Here is a 22,981-nt window from a genome sequence, read left to right as displayed (position 1 = left end):
GGCCAATCACTATCATCTAAGATGGGCCATAATTATTTTTAATGATTCATCAAATGTAACTTTATTTCTAATTTATTCACCCAATTTGTATTTATATCACTGGCATTTTTGGCTTTATAGCTTTTTTCCATCTACTGTCCTCCATTATGCTGACTTTGAACCCATATTAACTCACTGGACCTTGGTTTAACATATTTAAATTTACCTAAAAGAAACATATGCAAACATGAAACAACCTCTTAGGTGTACACTATCAATCAGAAGTATGACTGGCAAATATGTGGCGATTTAAAAGTACTCCCCATTTTATTAGGGCTACAAAACTGTAGAAGAGGAGTTGGACTCAACACAAAATCATTAACACCTGGAATGAAGAACGTAGCATTTGAACCTTTGGTAGATCCAAATAAAGTTTTTCTTCCACCATTCCACATCACTGATGCTCATGAAAAATTTCATGAAGGCTTTGGAAGTGAATGGTCCTGCATTCACGTACTTGCAAGAGAAATTCCCAAAACTTAGTAGAGAGAAGATTAAGGCAGGCATTTTCTTTGTTCCACAAATAAGACAACTTTTCAAAGACAAACAGTTCGAATGTGTCCTTAGTGATAGTGAGAAATCAGCATAGAAAATCTTTCGAAATGTTTCGACTGGTTTTCTAGGAAATGTTCAAGCCAGCAGCTACAGGCAGAGTGTGGAAAATCTCATTACTTCTTACGAAAAACTGGGATGCAACATGTCACTGAAGATGCATTTTTTTACACTCAAACATGGATTTCTTCCCACAAAACTGTGATGTCGTCAGCAACAAACATCAGTGATTCTATCAAGACATCGTAGCAATGGAACAAAGATACAAAAGCAAATGGAGTGCTGCAGTGTTAGCCAATTAATGTTGGATGGTGAAAAGGGATGCTCCCGAAGCTGAATAATAAGCAAAAGGCAAAAACGTACCATGTTTGATACAGGCATGTTCGTAGCTATATCCTACCGCAATATAAATAAAAAAAATAACTAGTATAAATATAAAAAACTATTTTTTTAAAAAAAAAAGAGCCAATCTGTCATTTTAAGCATGCTCCATGTTTAGCAACCCAAAATCTATAAAGTAAACTTACTTTCATGTCCATAACAAGATATGACCCAAAATTTGTTGTTTAGTGTAATTTACAAACCTCACACATTCTTGAAGAATGCAACTGATATTAAAAATAGGAGACCTACAGAATTACTTAACAAGTACAGGTCACTGTTACAAAAAAGCCATGAATTAGGGTTGAATTTGAAAGTGTCTGCAATTCTGCCCAGACACGATAGGAGGGAGTATATCATGAGAGCCTTGTCGATCAATTCAGCCCTGGAAAGATTGTGCAAGGCTCAAGTGGTAGAATTTTTTTCAGCCCAGTCTGTACTTGTAAACAGGAGAGACTGCTTCTACAGGGATGGGATACGCTTAAATAGAAAGGGTGAAAGAATATTTACTGATGCTATCGAGGCAGTGTTAGGTGGGTCGGAAAACTGCTAGCTTGAGGGGATACAAGGACTAATAGATTAACAGTAGCCACTGGCAGAGGTGAAAGTGATTCTTGCACTGCTTCTATTGGAATGAGCAGCAGCCTGGAAAACAGGATATTTCAGAGACTGCTGGGAGTCATTGCGGTACAAGCAAACGCACGGGTTGTGTTAGGGTAGCTAAGAATAGGAACAGGTGCATGTATACTTGCATGTACACCAATGCTAGGAATTCGGTAAATAAATTTGACGTGTTGCTAAAAACATCGAAGGCAGATATTGTTGGGATATCAGAGACGTGGTGTCACACAGATATAAGGAATGCAGAACTGGAATTTGGGGAGTACAATGTGTACAGAAAGGATACACAGGATATGAAGGATGGAAGGGTTATGCTATTAGTTAAGAAACACAGGATATGAAGGATGGAAAGGTTATGCTATTAGTTAAGAAACACATAAAATCCAAGGAAGTGAAGCCAGTCGACATTGCTGGACAGTGCAGTGTCGAGTCAGTTTGGTGTGACATAAGCATTGGGAGATCAAAATTGAGTAGGAGTGTGCTATAGGCCTAATGACTCTGATGAGTATAATAGAAACTCTACAGTGATATAACAGTGGGCCAGTAAATCAGAGAGTCTTATAATGGGGGATTTTAATTTCCCATATATTGACTGGAATTTGTGGGTTTGTCACTCACACAATTATTGGATGATTGTTTCTAAATCAGCATGCTCGGGAGGCAACAATAGGGAGTAATACTCTTGATATGATTATCAGTAGTGATTCTTCATGCATTAAGAATCTGCAGAGAAAGAAATCACTAGATGGCAGTGATCACAGTGTGCTGAAGTGGGATTTACTCAAAGAGGTAACTAATATCAGGGGTAAATGGAAGGGTTTTTGCTTTCGTAAAGGTGACTATGATGGTTTGAGACAGTATTTAAATTCTATACAGTGGGACCAACTGATGATGTTACCAACAGCAAATTCGAAATGGGAAGCATCAAAGAACTTATCTTGGAAGCTACTAGGCTTTACATACCAACTAAGAAATATTGTTCAAGGTTTAGGCCTAAATGGATGTCAGATGAACTAATGAGACATATGGCAAAGAAGAAAAATGCATGGGTGACATCGAAGCCTATGATAGATATAAGATGGTCTGTAACCAAGTCACAAAGGAGATTAGGCAGGCAAAGGCAGATTATGAGAAATCCTTTGGCAAAGGATGCAAAGAAAAACAGAAAAGAGCTCTTTACTTATGTAAACTCTAGAAGGAAAGGGATGAATCAGATTGGTCCACTGGATATTGATGGTTCAACAGTTGAGGAACCTAATCAGGTGCCTAACAAACTAAACAAGTATTTTGCTTCTACATTCACATATGAGGAGTTATTCAGGAAGGGGAATACCAGAGGTGAAGTAAACTCTGGCAGTGAGCTAGATGATTTTGTAATAACTGAGAGGAAAGTGGAAGAGAAATTGTTGAGGATAAAAAACAAAAAAAAGGCACCTGGGGTGGATGGGATCTATCCAGTTATATTAAAGGACGCAGCAAAGGAAGTAAGCAAACCCTTAGCCATAATTACGAGAGCTTCTTTGGACTCAGGCGAGATACCCATAGACTGGAAATGTGCAAATGTGACCCGAATAAACAAAGGAGGATCAAAGGGTGACACAAATAATTATAGATCTGTGAGTTTAACTTCTGTTCCAGGAAAATTAATGGAGGCACTGGTTAAAGAAGCACTGCAGGATCATCTAGACAAGTCTTCAGTTATAGCTCAGACACAGCATGGTTTTGTTAAGGGAAAGTCTTGCCTGACTAATTTGATTGGATACTATGATGCAGTCACAAAGGAACTAGATGCAGGGAATAACTTTGATATTATATACTTGGATCTTAGAAAGGCTTTTGATACTGTTGCACATGGAAGACTGCTGCACAAATTGGAGCAGTGTGGCATTGGAGGCAAATTGCTGCTATGGATAAAGGGATGGTTGAGTGGGAGAAGAAGACAGAGTGGTAATCAATGGACACTGCTCATCGTGGACTAATGTTATTAGAGGTGTCCCTCAGGGTTCAGTGTTGGGTCCATTATTGTTTTTTGTATTTATAAATGATATTGATGATGGTATATAAAGCTTAATGTCCAAATTTTTTTAATACACCTCCACCCTTCCATTCTTGTCTATCCTACCTATACACATTGTACTCCCCAAATTCCAGTTCTGCATTCCTTATATCTCTGTAACACCAGTTTATTAATTTAGACACTGTGCAACATTTCATTCCTGCATCCAAAATTTCATTACTTCATACAGCATGTCCCTCCCACTTTTCTTACATTGAATACACCATGAATTGTCAGACTGATAGAGTAAGCTTAACTGCAAAAAGATTTAAACCTACCAAACACTTCCTAGTTCATTTCACAAATATATGTGGTCCGAGTTCTAATCTCAACAATGTCCATTTCCACTTGCAGTCTGCCAAATCCAATGTTCTTTTTCTGACAGAATCTCAGTTATCAGTTGAGTCTACCACTGTTCATTTCAGTTGCCCAAATTATTCGCTGCATGATTCCTTTCATCTCAAAAGTGGTACTTGTGCATATGTCCATTCCAATAGAGTAGAAAACTTGCTTCTTGCCCTAATGGTAGCCGAGCATTCTGGTTTCTTGACCGCAACTTTTGCCCATCTCTGCTACCACCTCTGTCAAAACCAGATGGTTCTGTTGTCACTTCAGCCAAGGATAAAGCTGACCTTCTAGCATCCCATTTTTCTTCCAACTCGTGTATTAATGATCTTGGTAAAACACCTCCCACCATTCCCAATTCACTCTATTCAATGCCTCCTGTGGTCTCCCATAAAAAGGATGTCAGAAGGATTCTGACGAATCTCGATGCTAAGAAAGCTCCAGGTCCTGTTGGTATTTCTCCACTTGTTCTCAAAACATGTGCTCCTGAACTTACTCCAGTTCTTTGCCACCTTTTTTCCTTTCTTATTCCAAAGGTGTTTTTCCTTCTGCTTGGAACTTGCTCATATCCAGCCAGTTCCTTCCTTCATACGTATTTCCTGAAAATTACAGTCTACAGAAGTTCAAGTCTAACGTCAACAAATATCTACTTTCGTCTTCTCAACTTCCAACCCAAGCACGGTACTAGTACTATATGTTCTAATACCTCTCGTGTTTGGGGTTTTCATAAAAAATAAAAAATAATAAAAAAAATTCCCTGTTAGAGACTTGGTAATTTGGAATCTTCTCTTTTCGACCTTCTCTGGCTTAAAATCTCTCCAACTAATTCTGTCAAATTCATCTGTTGTCTCTACTGTTCTCCCAACTCCACTAATCACTTGGAGCTCTTTGACTTCCTCTCTTTGCAACTTGACTTTCTCCAGTCCAACTTTCCTAACAGTGAGGTAATTTTCCTTGGTTATTTTAATATTCACAACTCCAGCTGGCTTTCATTCTCTAGTCGCACAGACCCAGCTGGTTGAGATGTTGAAGCTTTTGCAATTACTAATGACTTCACACAGATTGTTCATTTACCTACCAGAATACCAGACAATCCTAACCATACAGCCATCATGCTTGATTTTTTTCTCACAAACAACACTTCTAAGTACACGGTCGAAGTGAGTAGTCCTTTAGGCACCTCAGATCACAACTTGGTGATTGTCTCTTCTCTAATGGAGCCTTTATCTCATTTCTATTCCCAACCTCGTGTTGTTTGGCATTACGAGAATGCAAAATGGGATTACCTGCGAGATTTCTTTTCTTATTTTCCTTGGTTGGATTACTGTTTCAAAACTTCTGATATTTAACATTTGCTCAGATCTTGTCATTGAAATTATTCTTGTATGAATGGAATCCTTTATTCCACACTCCACTTTAAAATGTCATCCTTTATCTAAACCTTGGTTTTCCAATAATTTTGTGCTAAGGCTGTTCAAGAGAAGAATGTTGCATATCATAATTGGCTTGTTTCCAATTCATCAATTTCATTTTCTGGCTTCACCAAAGCTCGCAACAATTGTAAAGCACCTAAGAATACACTGCTTACATTAGCAGTTGGTACCAACTGCTTATGCAATGAGAAAGAAGCAGGTAACTAATGAACGACCGTCAACATCCTATAGAATTTCTCTTCATCTCAAATTCCAGTGGTAATTCCAAACATATTCATATCAGTAGTTATATTCCACAAATGTAAGATACCAAGGTTAATAATAAGTGAGGTTAAGAGTTTGGCTGAGAAAAAGAAGCAAATATGATATAAATTATAGACAATCATGCAATTCTGATCCATATTAACATTATAAGATAATATATAAAAAAGCTTGGAGAACTTAGACAGGTGAAAGCCGATTATGAGAAAGCACATTAAGTGGTGCAGTTGAAGGTCCACAAAATGCCATAGAAATGGTAAACGAGTTGAATAGATACCTCTCATCAATATAAACAGTCAAAAGCAAGCTCGAAACTCTGAGGAATGTGAAGGCATTAGAATGCTGTAAAATAAGTGATATGATCTCAGAAAAGCATTTGTTAGAAAAGCTGCTGAAAAATTAAAGCTGAACAAGATGCCAAGGGAAAATGGTGTATATATATTCAGCTATAATTAAAGAGGCTGCACATGAGTGTATCAATGTTGGTAATGTTAATGAGAGCATCACTGAACTTTTGGAAGATTCCCTTTGACTGGAGAAGTTGTTGTTGTTTGGTTTTTAGGAACATTAGCAACTAAGGCCATATTGCTCCAGGGATATGCGGTGGTCATTCCCTGACCTTTCCGCATCCTCCGTATTTGGTGGTCACGAGCTCAAAGCCCGGTCTAATCAAGAAGCGTGTGCTACAACTGGAGAAGTGTCTTCTCGATCCACAAAGGTGGTGGTAAAGAGGAAGTAGGTAACTATAGGAAAGGGAGTTTGACATCTGTAGTAGGGAAGATCATGGAGTTTATGATTAAGGATGGTATCCAGGACCAATTCAACAAAGATGGTATCTTCAATACATCTTTGAGTGGGTTCATTAAAGGATGGTCTTCCCTGGCAATCTGATAAATTACTTATGATGTAGTTATCAAGCAGTTGGATGCAAGTAACAATTTTGACGCTATATATCTTGACTTTAGTAAAGCTTTTGATATGGTTTTGATACTGCTGTATAAACTGGTAAGGTCCTATGCTGGACTGGTAGACACGCCAGCTAAAAGACAAGGAACAGAGGGTTGTCATAAATGGTCAGTCTTCAGGGTCGAAAAACATAACAAGGTGAGTCCCTAGGGGATCAGTGTTGGGGTCTGTCAAATTTCTAATTTTCATGAATGATAATTGCAGGGTATCTAAGATAACTTGTCTAAGTTTGTTGAAAATTTGAAGGAAAAGACGGTTAATAATCTGAGCCAGGTCATGCCTCAAAAGGCCTCTGTTGCATATACAGTTCAAAAAATGGTTAACTATGGCATGAAATTTTCCATGCAAATGTAAACAGATAGCTAGGAATGGTGACTCCATGAGCTATACGGCCTTTGCTAAGAGAGAAATGGACATAATTATCCCTCTTTACAAGGCAACTGCCAGACATCAATTGGAATATTGTGTTTAGGCTTGGAGATTATAATGAAAACAAAGACACAGAATTTCTGGAGAGGGTTCAGAAAAATTCAAAGTGATGAACATATCAAGAGTGACTTAGACCACCGGGGAGGAAACTTATTTTGCTTGCGATCCCCCTTTTATAAAAATAACATTGACGCAACTCCTCAATGTAAACCCTGAGGTAGAATGACCAGATTTTTAGATAAGAAAAATGGCATTTTATAAATTATATAAAAGAAAATTTTATTCGACTACTGAGAAATGAATAAAAAAATTGTTTCCATTTTAATTTACACATTAAAATAATTGTTTAATATTTTAATTGAATACAGCAAAAACAACAATGATGGTGCTACTACCACCATGGTTGGAAAACAGGTTTTATAGCCCACCTAAAGAAGTATGTCCCGAAGTTCTTGCAGTACACTATGTTGTGCACCAACACCATCTGGTTGCAAAAAATATTAGTCCAGTTCTTTATCAATCTCTCAGTACAGTTATCAAAACCATCAATAAAATAAGGTCACGTGACAAATATGATGGCCTTTGGCCTTTTCAGAAACTTTTGTGTTGATAATGAAGAACAGTTATTGTTATTTGGTTTTTACGAGCATTAGCAACTAAGGCCATGTTGCTCCAGGATATGCGGTGGTCATTCCCTGACCTTTCTGCATCCTCCGCATTTGGTGGTGATGGGCTCGAACCCCGGACTAATCAAGAAGCAGTGTTACGCACTGGTGCTCCTTCCCACCTGGCTACGGAGGCACCATGAAGAACAGTATGCAAGGCTTCTTTTACATATAGAAGTCACACAGCTTTCTAAAGGAAACTGTCTAACAAGATTTGTAAACTTTTTTGATACAATAATTAGTTTTTTAGAAAGTGAAGGAGAAACACATTTAGCACAGGAGATCAGAAAACACAAAAACAACATATACTATAAGGTTTGGATTTTTTGAAAAATGTAATGAAGTATCACTTCAACTTCAAGGGAAATTAATTATGGTGATAGACTGCACATGCAAAATAAAAGCTTTCACCAAAAATAAATGAAAGCAAATTAAAGAGAAAACAATTTTTTTTTTTTTTTTTTATGTAAACCCCAAACACGAGAGGTATTAGAACCTATAGTACTTAGTACCATGCTTGGGTTGCAGGTTGAAAAGACCAAAGAAGATATTTGTTGACATTGGACTTTAACTTCTGTAGACTGTGATTTTCTGGAAATAAGTATGAAGCAAGGTTGTTCGAGAAAACGGCAGTTGAATAAACGAGGAAGATGAAAAGTTGGTTCTGTGAGTTTGAAGATGGACAGTAAATGGATGTTGGCTGATGGCAGCACATGTTCAGACTGTTTTGAAAGACACAGCGGGAATTATAGAAGCCAATTCAGAAGAACAGTGCCCATGGAAGTATCTGTAGAAGAGGCATGCAGCACAAACAGTACGTCAATGAGACAGCGAGTGGAGAGACTCTGTTAGAGATGAATCATTAATTAACCTAACTGCCCTCTTCTGAATGGAATCAAGAAGCCTGAAAGAGGTTTTGGGGGAACCACACCAGATGTCGGAACAATATTCCATGGCAGGGCGGATTTGCGATTTATACAGAGTGAGCACCTGTTTGGAAGAAAAATAACGCAGAGAGCGAAAGAGAAAACCAAGTTTATTAGATGCAGAGGAAGCAATATTTGTAATGTGCTTGTGCCAAGAGAGATTAGAAGTCAGGGTAATACCCAAAAGAGATATATCATTTTGCCTAGAAATCGGAGTGTCACTAAAGATAAGCATAGGAGCAAAAGAACCCTTTTTGCGAGATATAAGACAAGACTGAGTTTTAGAAGGGTTAAAATCAACTAATTTGTCTTTGCCCCACTGGAGAATTACATGAAGATTGGCATTTAAGGAATTGGTAGCAGATTTTCGAGAAGTTGAAGCTGATTGAGCAGGGCAAGGTTTCTCAAAATGGAAAGTACAATGCAATGTGCTATCATCAGCAAAACTATGGATAGGATTTTCAGTCAATGGAAGGTCATTAATATACAAGAGGAAAAGAACTGCCCAAGGTGGAAAAGCATTCTACCTTTGGGGACACCGGCATTAGTGGAGAAGTTAGAACACAGAGAGTCATCTACCATCACCTTCAGTGAGCGATCAAAAAGAAAACAGAATAACCAATTACTAAAAACAGTTGGCAAACCATAAGATGGAAACTTGTTTAGAAGACCTTTAGACCAAACACTATTGAAAGCCTTTTAGATATCAAGAGCAACTACTTGTGTTTCACCGAACCTTTCCATTAAATTAGTCCATAAATGGGTAACATAAGCCAGAATATCACCAGTGGATCGACACTGACGAAATCCATATTGGCGATTATTGATCAATGGAAGGTTTCTAGGTAGTTTAAGAGTTGGCGGTTAATTGAATTCTCCATTACTTTAGAAAGAGTAGAAGTAATTGCAATGGGACAATAATTGGATGGGAGGGATTTGTCACTCTTTTTAGGAACTGGCTGGATATGAGCAAAGTTCCAAGCAGAAGGAAAAACGCCTTTGGAATAAGAAAGTGAAAAAAGGAGGCAAAGAATAAGAAGCACAGGTTTTGAGAACAAGTGGGGAAATACCATTGGGACCTGGAGCTTTCTTAGCATCAAGATTCATCAAAATCTTTCTGACATCCTTTTGATGGAAGAACACAGGAGGCATTGAATGGAGCATGTTGGGAATGGAGGGAGGTGTTTTACCAAGATCATTAATACACGAATTGGAAGAAAAATGGGATGCTAGCAGGTCAGCTTTATCCTTGGCTGAAGTGACAATAGAACCATCTGGTTTGGGTAGAGGTTGGAGCAGAGATGGGCAAAAGTTGCGACCAATAGCTTTGGCAAGAGACCAGTTTTCTACTCTTAGCCAGTTCAAACTCTAGTTTGGACTGATTAATAACTGCTTTACAATTGTTGTGAGCTCTGGTGTAGGCAGAAAATGAAACTGAAGAATTACGATATGCAACGTTCTTCTCTTGAACAGCCTTAGCACATTTATTGGAAAACCAAAGTTTAGATAAAGGACGAGAATTTAAAGTGGAGTGTGAGATAAAGAATTCCATTCCTGCAAGAATAATTTCACTGACACGATCTGAGCAAATGTTGACATCAGAAATTTTGAAACAGTAATCCGACCAAGGAAAAGAAGAAAAGAAATCTCGCAGGTCATCCCATTTTGCATTCTTGTAATGCCAAACAACACAACATTGGGAATAGCCATGAGATAAAGGCTTCATTGGAGAAGAGACAATCACCAAGTTGTGATCTGAAGTGCCTAAAGGACCTCTCACTTCGACCATGTACTTAGAAGGGTTGTTTGTGAGAAAAAGATCAAGCATGTTGACTGTATCATTAGGATTGTCCAGTATTTTTGTAGATAAATGAAAAATCTGTGCAAGGTTATTAGTAATTGCAAAAGCCTCAGCATCTCAACCAGCTGGGTCGGTGTGACTAGAAAACAGAGGCCAGCTGGAGTTGTGAACATTAAAATCACCAAGGAAAATTACCTCACTGTTAGGAAAGTTGGACTGGAGAAAGTCAAGTTGCAAAGAGAGGAAGTCAAAGAGTTCCAAGTGATTAGTGGAGTTGGGAGAACAGTAGAGACAACAGATGAATTTGACACAATGAGGTAGAGAGATTTTAAGCTAGAGGAGATCAAAGAGAGGAGATTCCAAATTGACAAGTTTCTGACAGGAAATATCAGAACGGACATATGCACAAGTACCACCTTTGAGGCGAAAGGAATCATACATCGAATAATTTGAGCATCTGAGATGAGAAGTGGTTGAATCAACCGATAACTGAGATTCTGTCAGAAAAAGTAAATGGGGTTTGGTAGACTGCAAGTGGAAATGGACATTGCTGAGATTAGAATTGAGACCACGTATATTTGTGAAATGAATTAGGAAGTGCTTGGGAGGTTTAGATCTTTTCGCAGATAAGCTTGCTCTATTAGTTTGGGAATTCATGGTGTATTCAATAGTAAGAAAAAGTGGGTGGGACATGCTATATCAAGTAATGAAATTTTTGGATGTGGCGTACACATGGTAAGAATATAACCCTGATCCTTGACATAACGTGGCCTCGACAATGCTCCCTGCATACTCACTACTCGGACTCCCTCCAGTCACTAACTAGCAGAGTAGAGGTAGCAAGATTATACAATAGCTAATTCAGAAGCCTCCTAGAGAGTTACCAATAGGTTTGGTCCGGTTTACTAACTAGCATCCAGCCTGCGAACACCGCTTTAGAGCTGTACCCTCGAAATGTAAGGAATATTGGATCTCGCCACGATGTTCATCATAACCTCAAAAGTCATCAATCATACTGCATGATGGAAGAGATAGGGAAGGGTTGACCAGAACTTAGCTCTAGAGACTAAACACGGGTTCCACCACTTCAAGCCTCCAATAAGCAAAGTGGTGGTATTTCACCGGTTGATGAGTCATCTACCACCTAGTACTGCCTGGTAACATAGAGGGGCGGCGTTCCTCCATATGGTGTGGGTGCCACACCTCGACCCCTGCTTACGTTGGTTCACACCTGGGTGGTCCCCCATCATGTACTTCTGCATGGAGGTTATACCCAGGATTACTAACAGTCCCACCATCGTGAAGGTGCAAGCAGAAGATTTGGCTGTCACAGACCATCCGGACTTTGCTGAAATTGGGTCCACTTGACTTGAGTGTCACCCGAATATCAGTTCATCGCCGTTTTTGACTACCAGGTAGCAAGTACAGTTTGTCTGGCATACCTGAGAGAATGTCTGTGACAACCTCAAGGACCATGGTATGCAAGAGTTAACTGAAATCAATGAATCTCTCACCGAGAATAATCTTAAGAATTATTCAGATCATTTGTGTTCTTTAAAAGGTGAAATGAAAAATAGATTTTCAGATTTATTTTCTTTTGAAGTGATGCCATGAATGTTAGATCAAACTGGATGCAATGCCGGGTCTGCTACTGAAGAAATTCAAGAAGAAATCATTGAATTAAAATGTACAAAGAATACAAATATAAATTCGAAAAAGGTGGAATGGCTGAGTTGTGGGGATCAAAAACAACTAAACTTCTTTATCCAACAATATGGTGTTCTGAAATGGCCAAAGCACTTCTTTGTTTTACAATGTCTGATATGGCTGAGAGTTGTTTCAGTTCAGTAAATAAAATATTAACAAAGACAAGAAACAGAATTCATATATGCTCAAGAGGAGACATTAGAATTAAACTTACTAACATCATACCGAACATTGAACTTTTAGCTAAGAAGCATCAGGCTCAGGGATCCCAATGAATAAAAATATTAAGTATAAAGTATTTTCTTGTTTAAAATTTCATGGGGGACGATTAGGAAAAAAAATTGTCTAAAAAAAGCCCTTTAGGGGCAATAATTAAAAAAGATTGAGAAACACTGGTCTAGATGATCCTGCAATGCTTCTTTAACCAGTGACTCCATTATTTTCTCTAGAACATAAGTGAAACTAACTGTCTGTAATTACTTGTGTCACCCTTTGTGAATTGGGGATACATTTGCACATCTCCAGTCCATTGGGACTTCCCCTGAGTCCAAGGATGCTCTTATAATTATGGCTGAGGGTTTGCTTACTTCCTTTTAATATAACTGGATAGATCCCATCCACCCCAGATGCCTTTCTTATGTTTAACTTCAACAATTTCTCCTCCACTTTGCTCTCAGTTATTACAAAATCATTAAGCTCCTTAAAGTTTAATAAGCTTCTGTCCTCCACTTCCCTAAATAATTCCTCATGTGTGAATGAACATGCAAAATACTCACTCAGTTTGTCAGCTATCTGAGAAGGATCATCAACAGTTGAACCATCGATATCAAGTGGACCAATCTGATTCCTCCCCTTCCTTCTAGAGCAGGGATCGCCAACCTTATGCACCTTGGTGCCCTCTGAAGGGTTTTCACGTGGGCACATGAAAATCCTTTGGCGGGCACCGAAAAATCGGAGCGATCACCCCATAGATCCCCAGACATGTTCGATTGTTGGGTCACCGCTAACATGGTGGTACACTAGGATGGGACGTTATATTTATGCATTGCAGCAACGGCCTTCCAAGTGTAATAGGCCAAGAGGTTGTAAAATATTTTCTTTGGAACTTTTCCAATTGTTTTAGCCTTTTTTGGTTTTTTTTTCAGATTTCCTCAGGTTTTCTCACATAACCGTCTCAATCCGAAAGTTAAGGAGTCCAAAGAGAACCCTGTAAATCCAGTGATGTTGTGACATAAATATCTGGTTGGCAGTTTAAATCTTCATATGCATCATTGGAGAAAGCAGTGTAGGTATCGAATTTAAGAGTTACCATTAGTATGGTACAGTTGCAGGAAAGTGATCCAAACGTAATAGGATATGGACTGGAAGAAACTCGCTGTTAATAAGAAAATATTGTGGTTTAGTCTTTGCTTTGTCTTCTTGAAAAGGGAAAAGCAAGATAACTTTTAATTTCCAGATGTAGAAGTTTTATAGAATAACAACAATTTTATAAAATAACGACAGTTCTGAGGAAGAATTTTTTTAAGAATTTTTCAAAACAGCCTGAAAAGGAAAGTATCTTTTTTTGGCAGTCGCACTAAGATTTTCGTCGAAACAAGACCATTGGTGAGAGTGCTTATAGTTTCTCAGTCCTTTTTGGATTATTTTGTGTTTTAATTGGGTGCTTTTATGAAAATTTAACAATTTTATATGTTAAAATAGCATCAAAAGTATATAACTCCTCGGCATAATTTTATATTATACATTTATTTTTAGAGGGACCTCACAAAGAGTAACTTAATATGAGTGGAAAAAGACAAATGAGAAAAATCATATCATTTCAACAGTGAATGGGAAGAACAATTCTGCTTTATCGCGTGTAATAGAAAGTGTGTTTGTTTATTATGTTGTAATTTTGTGGCAGTAGCTAAGAAGCATAATTAGAGAGACATTTTAAAATGAATCATAGAATCTTTGACACAGACTATCCACATAACTCTGCTATAAGGAAAAACAAAGTTTGTGAGTTAAAATCTGAAATTAATTCAAAATTCACTTTTCACTAAGCATATTGTAAGTCTTCAAATGTAATGATATCATCTTTCAAAATTGCTTATGTTCTTTGTGTAAAGAAAAAAGCCATTCAAGGATAGAGAACTAGTTAAGGAAGCAATGTTGTCTGCTGCAGATTCCCTTTTTGAAGATTTCAGCAATAAGTCGGCCATTATTTCAATGGTTAAAGATTTACAACTATCTGCAAACATTATAAAAAGGAGGACAGAGGGAATTTCAAAAAATTTAAAGTAACAGTTGATGGGTGATCTACACACCTCTGCCTACTATTCATTACAATTTGATGACTCAACTGATAACAGATACAGCACAAATAGCAGTCATAGTTCGAATGGTTTTTTACGATAATTCAATGAAAGAGGAACTTCTAATAATTCTTTTGTTAAAGGCAAAGCTGGAGGAGAAGATGTTTACCAAGCATTTAAAGAGTATGCTTCCAAAAACAAAATTCCTCTTCAAAAACTAAGGTTAATGACCACCGATGGTGCATCTGCGATAGTAGGTATTAGAAACAGTTTCATTAGTCAGTGTAAGAAAGATACTTCATTCTGGACATTAATTACATACCAATGTATTATCCACCAGGAAATACTGTGCAAAAGATTCGTTTTAAGAATGTGATGAATGTGGTAACAAAAATTATAAATTCAATTTAACCTTGAAGTTTGCAGCACAGGATATTTAGATCTTTCTTGAAAGAAGTTGAATCTCAGTATTTCATACTAGTGCACACCAAAGTATGATGGTTAAGTAGAGGGAAGATTCTAGAAAGATTTTGTGAGTTACTTCCCGAAGTTAGAATATCTCTCGAATCCACAAATGAGGAATATCAACAACTTAATGACCGCACTTGGTTGCTAGATTTAGCATTTCTCATAGATATGAATCTGAAACTTAATGTATTAAATCTTGAACTTCAGGGAAATGTTAAGAATATTGCTGAAATTATTAGTTTAATCAGTGAATCCAAAGGTTTTTTATTGTTATTTGGTTTTTAGGAGCATTAGCAACTAAGGCCATATTGCTCCGGGGATATGAGGTGGTCATTCACTGACCTTTCCTGCATCCTCCGTATTTGGTTGTCACAGGCTCGAACCCCGGTCTAATCAAGAAGCATGTGCTATGCACTGCTGCTCCTGCCCACCTGGCTACGGAGGCACCACACACACAAAGGGTGCACTGATTAAACTAAACTTGTAGGAATCTGACATAAGAAAAAAGTCACTGTTACACTTCCCTTATTTGAAAAAGTTTATTATCAAAACTGCCACTGAAAAGAGTTTTAATATTCAGTCTTTTGTGAAACATCCTGAAGAACTAAAGCAAGAATGGAGTTTGCCAGATGGAGTTTCCAGGGTTTCATGAAAATTGAACCAGTTATGAAATATGTTCTAAATCCCTTCAAAAATGTAGATATGTCTAAGATTTCAGTATTAATTAGAAACTTATTTAAAACAAACACTGCATAAACTGAACTAGAAATTGTTAACCTTCAAAGTGACATAGTTTTGCAATCATATAAAAAATATGACTTCTGGAATCGGGTGGACAAGAATAAGTATCCTTTGTTAAAAAAAGTTAAGCACTAAGGGTAAACTCCTGCTTTGGTTCAACGTACGTCTGTGTCATTATTTTCATAAACTCTTTCTGGAGTTCATAAAGTCAAAGAATACATCTAGACTTACACATGCATATCTAACTGTTTGCAAGCTGGGTGTTCATCTTATAATCCAGATTTCCGTTCAATAACTGAAGAAATGGAATCACAAGTTCACATGGGTGCCCCCCCTCTAGCCCTTTAAATTCCCATTTCCAAGTGAAAAGTCTTCTTATCATTCACCTTCTTTATCTATCTTCTTTCTCTCTCCTACTCCCTTTGCTCCCTTTTTCACTTTCCAGAGGTCCCCCTGACCCTCCCTGGCAAGCTCAGGTGTTGCCTAGTATTTGCCCTGCCTCCTCAGGGCAATTGATGGGCAATGTAGGGTCCCACTAGGAGCCCTGCAGCTAAATTGCCAGAGGAATAACACACCAACACAACCCAACAGTAAACCCCCCGCTATTCGCGGTATCTGTATTCGCGGTCGCTGACTTAATATAAAATGGAACCTAAAAAAATGTGAATTTTAAAGCGCCGTGAACATTTTTCGCTATAAAAAAACATGGGCGTGGCTAAAATTATCTTCACCGGTCAAAACAGCGCTCGGTGGGTGGGAGGAGAGGGGTCACAAAATCGCGAGCGTGGATGTTTCTCGCCTAATCCTTATTCAATATGTGTTATGCTCTTGTCATGGAAGGTTTCGTCATTTGCTTTTAATTTATATGCTTATAAATTGAATAAATTTATCAATTTATATGCTACAAAAGTGATAAATCTACCGTTTTGCGGTGTAAAACAGACTTTTTCGAGTGTGTTAATGGAAAAAAGTGACTTTATTGTGTTTACGGGATAGAAATTTCTTTCTAACCCGTACAAAAATATGGCCACAAATAACAAGGGAAATGTGAAAAGATCAAAGAAGGTGATGACATTAGCGAATAAAATTGAGTTATTAGATAAAATTTCTAATGGCGAAAGTGTCTCCTCAGTGGCAAAACATTATAAAATCAATGAGTCAACAATACGATCAATCAAGAAATCAGAAGAAAAAACCCGCCGTAGTGTCCATGAAAACGCGCTAATTGCTTCAAAAATTTGCTTTGTAACTCGTGATGTTAAAATTAGAAAAAATGGAAAAGGCTTTAAATCTGTGGATAGAAGACCGAACTCAAAATAAAATTCCATTAAGTTGACTTATCATTCGTGAAAAGGCAAAACTCCTTTGTCAACACTTTAGCAAAACTGGTGATAGCACTGGCGGGATAAGTTTTTTAGCTAGCAAAGGCACTGGTTTGAAAGATTTGTTTGAAATTTCTAATAAATATTACATTTAATATTAAATTGTTTCTTATTTTCATTTCGATGCCACATGCTTGCAGTTCACTATGTACTGTCTATGTACATAGTCATATTATGAAAGGGTGGGCAGGAGCAGCAGTGTGTAGCACACGCTTCTTGATAGACCGGGGTTCGAGCCCATGACTACCAAATACGGAGGATGCGGAAAGGTCAGGGAATGACCACCGCATATCCCGGAGAAATATGGCCTTAGTTGCTAATGCTCCTAAAAACCAAATAACAAACAAACATATTATGAAGGTACATATAATACATATGTACCTTCATATGTATTATATGAAGACAAAATTTTAGACTAGTTTTTCTTATATATTTCATACTTTGGAACGGAACCCCTTTATTACTATGGGAGCCATAACTCAGTATTCACGTTTTTGGTATTCGCAGCATTTCCCAGGAACATAACCCCCGCGAATAGCAGGGGTTTACTGTATATATCAACACTAAAACTCAACACTATCACTGGCATTTACAGATATTGAACTGAATATATTTATATTATATTTACAGAATATACAAATGTGGAGTTGGGGAAAATCCCCCAGTGCTGCTTGACAATCAACACTATACAGTACTCTGTCCTTCTTGCATACGTTGTGCTCCCCATATTAGAAACTGAACATTGCTTATGTCTGACTGACACCATGTCTTCAATATCCCTACAATGTCTGCATTTGATGACTTAATTAGTATTTCAGATTTGCCAAATTTATTTACAATGCTCCTAGCTTTAGTGTATATGCAAGTATATATGCTCCTGTCCTTACTCTTAGTTACCCTAATACAGCCCATGTATTTACTTGTTCCATGACGACCCACAACAGGGCTTGAAATCATCAACATACACACACCTTGCTTTCCAGGCTGCTGTATGTTCCAACAGAAGTGGTGCAAGAATCACTTTCACCTCTGCCTGTGGCTCTAGTTGTTGTTATTTCGTTTTTATTTGGTTTTTAGGAGTATTAGCAACTAAGGCCATATTGCTCTGGGGATATGCGGAGGTCATTCCCTGACCTTTCCGCATCCTCCATATTTGGTGGTCACGGGCTCGAACACCGGTCTAATCAAGAAGCATGTGCTACGCACTGCTGCTCCTGCCCACCTGGCTATGGAGGCGCCTGTGGCTCTAGTTAATTTATTAGTCTGATTAACATTAACCCTTATAATCCCCTCCCAAAGTTAAAAAAATTTAACTAAAAGAATATCTCAAAGTCATTCTTGAAGTTAAATCAAAAACACATGGTGAATGAAAAATTCCTATTTTCATCATTTTGGAAAGGCCAAAACAATACATTAGCTATTTTATAAAGCTTCATAACTTCAGAGAGCACATGATATAGAGCTCACATTGTATGATTTATTTACAGCTGTTTTCTCAGGAATATTGTCACTAGAGATCACCTGCTATCTGAGAAGCAATTATAAGTCTCAAACAGGCTGGCACAGCGGTGTCTCCCCCCCTTTTAAAATAAGTGACAGATTAACATTTTTCCAGAGGTTCACCCCAGGCCCCTCCCTAACAAGTCCAGGGTACACCCCTGCCAGAGACCTTTCTATTTCCTATTACACCCGGCCATTTTAGCAATGTAATTTTTTTTTAAAGTAGTGCAATACTAAGGCAACTTGTGGATAACGCAAAAATGTTTTCTATGTGCATTAACAACCATTACATTAACCAGGTAGAGTAATCGTGAAAGCTAACAAAAAAACAAGTAAAAAAAAAAAAAAAAAGTTCTACTTTTCATCAAAATGGAATCAAACCCACTTATTAAACTAATACAATTATTTATCACACAAAATTTAATCCATTTTGTTATCTGTTGTTTCCAATATTAAAAATTTTAAATATTCAATACAGACAATTCCTTACTTTGTCATGTGATGTTTGCAGAGAGAAATTGCATATTCTGCTACAACAGTTTTTCCAGCTGATGTATGAGCAGCAACAAAAACACTGTTATGATTTTCAAGGTGCAAAATTGCCTGTTTTTGGAAAACATCAAGTTCAAAAGGCCACTGCAAATCAAAAAAAAAAAAAAAGTTATGAAATCATTGAATGAACTAACTACTTTCTGCATACAATTTATAAGATAATAAATTAATAATAGATAATTAAAGGCATACTATCAAATATACACTTTATTTTGGTTAATGATATATTACTTTTGGTCATTATACATAAGGTAATCTAAACTGAATTTTTATCTAAATTAGCATTGTAAAATCTCTAGGCTATATCTATATTAGGTTTTTTTTTTTTCTTATGTTAATTATGCTAATGTCAATTCAATTGTGAAATGTAATTAGTTTATGGATTCCTCTGTGTGTTCTATATTATGATGCATTTCATTTTGAAATGCATGATTTGAAATGCATATGGTCATTATACATAAGGTAATTAAACTGAATTTTTATCTAAATTAGCATTGTAAAATCTCTAGGCTATATCTATATTAGGTTTTTTTTTTTTTCTTATGTTAATTATGCTAATGTAAATTCAATTGTGAAATGTAATTAGTTTATGGATTCCTCTGTGTGTTCTATATTATGAATCATGCATTTCATTTTATTAAAGAACATTACTATTATCATCATCTCTTTCTTCTGCTAATGGGTTTTTCCCATCCTGTGTTGGTACTATTACCAGGCATGTGGGATGGTTGTTATGTCCAGTTACTATTATTCGTCAAGGAACACGACTGTCCTACAGGGTTTCAGTATCGCAGCTTTCTGGAGTACCATGTAAGTGTTCTCTGCAAGACTTACTGCTGCTAGGTTCTTAGAGAGGCTCTTTGGCAACATGCTGGTGGTTGAAACGGTTGATTGGGATGGTCATTACTTGTTTCATACAGCACGTATCTTTCACTTACTGTCTTAAGTCTATGTACTCCCTGATCTCTTCCTCATGAGTTTTCTGGAGGTTGCTGGTGTTGGGTATCACTATATTGATCAGGTAGGTAGCCACTTCCTTCTTGTCGATAAGGGTTATGTCTGATGTGTTGTGTGGGAATGTCTTCTCTGTAATTATGGCACAGTCTCAGTATAGCTTGTGAGTACAGGTCTCTAGTGCAGCCTGGGGTTCATACTTGTAATACGGTACACTTTCTTTTATCAGCTGTTACTTTTGTGATAGCTTCTGATCTATTATCCTGACAACCTAGTCATGTCTACAAATGTGCTCCAACTGGGTGACGTCGATGTGTGCCATCTGTCACTCCAGGTTTCTTGGAAATGTATTTCCTGTAATTTCTGGTGTTTATTACCTGGTTTATTATTATCTGTCTTGGACAGCAAGTATGAATTTTTTGGTCTTTGAGAATACCTCCCACTTGTGACCCATGCGTTCAAAGCTATCTCATCTATTTAGTCTTGAGGAAGGTCATTGTAATATCTACCATAAAGTGCCTTCTTCACCTACCTTTCTCTCTATATCTTGTCTGTGTGAATAGGGTCTCCTTGTTGAGGTTGAACAGTATGTGCCATTTATCTATCTTCCTTATAGCCTGGTAGAGTGGTGCTATGTTTTCCTGGAAGTAATCCTCAAGTTTCTTAATCACCTTCTGTTGTTCAATTAGATTTGTCAAACCTCCCTCTCCCTCCTTTTAGAACTATGGTCAGTCTCTTTAGAGCCAACTTCAGGTGGTGTTGGAAGCTGTTGGTCATCATTATCCTGATCGATCTGATAATCTCTTCCAGCTCAGGATTGGTTTTTTTTTTTTTTTTTTTTTTTTTAATGTAAACCCCAAACACAAGAGGTATTAGAACCTATAGTACTTAGTACCGTGCTTGTGTTGGAGGTTGAGAAGACAAAAGAAGATTTGTTGACATTGGACTTGAACTTCTGCAGACTGTAATTTTCAGGAAATACGTATGAAGGAAGGTTGTTCCAGAAAACGGCAGATGAATGAATAAACGAGGAAGATGAAAAGTTGGTTCTGTGAATTGGAAGTTGGACAGTAAATGTATGTTGGCTGGTGGCGGCACGTGTTCGGACTGTTTTGAAAGAGAGAGCGGGAATTATAGAAGCCAATTCAGAAGAACAGTGCCCGTGGAAGTATCTGTAGGAGAGGCATGCAGCAGAAACAGTATACGTCTATGAGACAGCGAGTGGAGAGACTCTGTTAGAGATGAATCATTAATTAACCTAACTGCCCTCTTCTGAATGAAATCAAGAAACCTGAGAGAGGTTTTGGAGACACCACCCCAGATGTGGGAACAATATTCCATGGCAGGGTGGATTTGCGATTTATACAGAGTGAGCAGCTGTTTGGAAGAAAAGTAACGCCAAGAGTGAAAGAGAAAACCAAGTTTTTTAGATGCAGAGGAAGCAATATTTGTAATGTACTTGTGCCAAGAAAGATTAGAAGTCAGGGTAATCCCCAAAAGAGAGAAATCGGAGTGTCACTAAAGATAAGCATGGGAGCAGAAGAATCCTTTTTGCGAGATATAAGACAAGACTGAGTTTTAGAAGGATTGAAATCAAATAAGTTGTCTTATTTGCTTTCAAATAGGCTGATGCTGCATAAGCTTGCTTTATTGCATCATATGCCTCTGCTAATGCTAATTGTAGTGAAATTTTTAAATATTATAAATTCAGTTATTGTAAAGCTCTCATTTGGTGAATTAACACCAATGGCCAGGGCCACATTTGGCATACCCTAGATGATACACTTCCGCATGGAAATAGTGTTGGAAAACATTTTTTTTTTTTTCTTTTTTTTTGAAAAAACCAAACATGAAAAGCATAAGAACCTACAGAACTTGGTACCAAGTGTGGGTTGAAAGATGAAATTATGGCTTAGGTAAAGAAAGCCAACAAGAGAATGACGAGAAATGTCGGAAAAATTATGTGGAAAATTAGTTTCCCGACACCAGACTCTAGCGCTGCTCGCTCGGTAAACAGGCGGTAGGGTGTTATCGGTCTGGAGCCGAAATCGAGAAGGATATATTGATTGACAGGTAGGTGTGGCAAATGATGAAATTGGCGGTGGGTGCGACAGAGGACAAGCTACTATAATGGTTGGAACTATAATGTGTATTTATGAGTAAAGAATGGTGCATAATAGTTTTGTAATGAATGGTAAACAGGTAATAGTAGCGATGAATCTTTTAAAGATGGAAGAAATTTGTAAGGAAAATAACAAGTTGGTTGATTTTTTGATGAAAACTAAATTAATAAAAGTTTCGTTCTGTTCATTTTTATGTTCTTCATTATGTTTTTTTCTTATTATTAAAAGCAGATTTTTGGAGTTCATGAGTGTTTTTACTATAATGTTGATTAAGGTTTGGTTACGCAAAAAGGAAAAGGTTTCTTTATTTTTCGTTATATTTCGTAACCTGACCTTAAATGGTAGGTTAGGAAATAATAGAAACGGTTTCCTTATATTTAGTGACCTAACCTTAAACGTTAGGTTATGAAATAATATAAGAAAAGAAAGAAAGATTCTATATATATATAGTGAATAGCTGTTGAGGTCTGAAGCAGCTATTTGATTGAATGATACGTGTGTATCTGCAAGAGTGTCTTTAAAAATAAAAGTACAGTAATAAAAAAATAATATTTTGTTAATAAACAATTTATATGGTAGTTCACATGATTCTAAAGAAAAAAGGTTAGGTTACTCCCTCCATTTTGGGAGGGGTTACTCCCTCCATTTTGAAGCAGCTATTTGATTGAATGATACGTGTGTATCTGCAAGAGTGTCTTTAAAAATAAAAGTACAGTAATAAAAAAATAATATTTTGTTAATAAACAATTTATACGGTAGTTTACAGGATTCTAAAGAAAAAA

General features: G+C 37.2%; 1 protein-coding gene across 3 annotated transcripts in view; it reads right to left on the bottom strand.

The window, feature by feature from the left end:
- tst (superkiller complex helicase subunit twister) overlaps nucleotides 1-22,981 on the bottom strand; it is a 522,759-nt gene that overhangs the window by 336,776 nt on the left and 163,002 nt on the right. For all 3 annotated transcript variants that reach the window (XM_090389516.1, XM_090389517.1, XM_090389518.1), the window contains one exon: nucleotides 19,061-19,206. In XM_090389516.1, coding sequence (XP_090245642.1) covers nucleotides 19,061-19,206 — 146 coding nt within the window. The remainder of the gene's footprint in view (nucleotides 1-19,060; nucleotides 19,207-22,981) is intronic.

Source organism: Mastigoproctus giganteus, chromosome 2 (genome assembly GCF_048544385.1).
Source record: "Mastigoproctus giganteus isolate SK-2022 chromosome 2, ASM4854438v1, whole genome shotgun sequence".
Taxonomy (NCBI): Eukaryota; Metazoa; Arthropoda; class Arachnida; order Uropygi; family Thelyphonidae; genus Mastigoproctus; species Mastigoproctus giganteus.
Note: the sequence above shows the minus strand (reverse complement) of the source record. Positions and strands in the feature narration are given on the sequence as shown.